At 67.0% G+C, this 1223-nt stretch overlaps 1 protein-coding gene across 1 annotated transcript in view; it reads left to right on the top strand.

Annotated features, from left to right (window-relative positions):
- Positions 1-2: 2 nt before the first annotated feature.
- The window catches only part of LAMB2 (laminin subunit beta 2), a gene marked incomplete at its 5' end in the record, with an annotated part of 27416 nt that continues 26195 nt past the window's right edge, over positions 3-1223 (top strand). Inside the window, 6 exons of the mRNA XM_035903810.1 lie at positions 3-98; positions 193-316; positions 397-470; positions 573-761; positions 849-912; positions 989-1193. Of these exons, the coding sequence (XP_035759703.1) occupies positions 3-98; positions 193-316; positions 397-470; positions 573-761; positions 849-912; positions 989-1193 (752 nt within the window). The remainder of the gene's footprint in view (positions 99-192; positions 317-396; positions 471-572; positions 762-848; positions 913-988; positions 1194-1223) is intronic.

Below are 1223 nucleotides of genomic sequence, written 5' to 3'. Positions count from 1 at the left end.
CTGGGAACCTGCTGGTGGGGCGAGCCTCCCGCCTGAGCGCCACCTCCACCTGTGGGCTGGACGGGCCCCAGGAGTACTGCATCGTCAGCCACCTCCAGGTGAGCCCACCTGGCCCTGGCATGGCCCCGGCACAGCCGGGCGCTGGCACAGCCTCCAGACGCCTGTCCCTGATGGTGCCACTCCTTGGCACAGGACTCAGAGAAATGCTTCACCTGCGACTCGCGGGACCCGTCCCTGCCCGAGAGCCACCGCATCGAGAACGTCATCTACCTGAGTGGCCCCCATGGCCAGCGGACCTGGTGGCAGTCGGAGAACGGTGAGGCCTTGGGGCTGCATGGCCATGGGACCCCGGGGGGTCTTCCCCCACCTTGGCCATCACCTCTCTGTCTCCCCCAGGCGTGGAGCACGTCAGCATCCGCCTGGACCTGGAGGGTGAATTCCACTTCACCCACCTCATCATGAAGTTCAAGGTGGGTCCTGGCACGTGAGTGCCTGGGTTGGGGTGGGATGGAACAGGAAGGATCTGCGGGGGCTGGGGGGCCGGCCCCCTGTCCCAGCTGGGTGTCCCGCAGACCTTCCGCCCCGCGGCCATGCTGGTGGAGCGCTCGGCTGACTTCGGACGCAGCTGGAAGGTCTACCGCTACTTCGCCTACAACTGCTCCAAGCTCTTCCCCGGTGTCCCTGTCCAGCCCTCAGGGCTGGTGGATGAGGTGCTGTGTGACCAGCGCTACTCCGAGATTGAGCCCTCCAGCCATGGAGAGGTGCGTGGGGCTGAGGCAGTGCAGAGTGGGTCTGGGGGGTTGAGGGGTCTGGTGGGTCTGCGATCACCCACCCCTTCCTCCTCCCAGGTCATCTTCAAGGTGCTGGACCCCTCCATCCCTGTGGCGGATCCCTACAGCCCAGACATCCAGGGTGCGTGGCCATGAGCGCTGGGGCCGTGGGGCCGGTGGGCGGCAGGGTGGGTGCTGACAGTTGCTGCCCCCCCCAGACCTGCTGCGCGTCACCAACCTGCGGGTGAACCTCACCAAGCTGCACACGCTGGGGGACAACCTGCTGGACACACGGCGGGAGATCCAGGAGAAGTACTACTACGCGCTCTACGAGCTGGTGCTGCGTGGGAACTGCTTCTGCTACGGGCATGCCTCTGAGTGCGCCCCGCTCAGCGGGGCCCCCGCCACCACCGATGGCATGGTAGGCGAGCTGGCCCCACGTGCCCTGCCCGA

This window comes from Egretta garzetta, unplaced genomic scaffold (genome assembly GCF_000687185.1).
Source record: "Egretta garzetta isolate BGI_Z169 unplaced genomic scaffold, ASM68718v1 scaffold91, whole genome shotgun sequence".
NCBI lineage: Eukaryota > Metazoa > Chordata > Aves > Pelecaniformes > Ardeidae > Egretta > Egretta garzetta.
The sequence above is the reverse complement of the archived record's forward strand: the minus strand, read 5'-3'. Positions and strand labels throughout refer to the sequence as shown.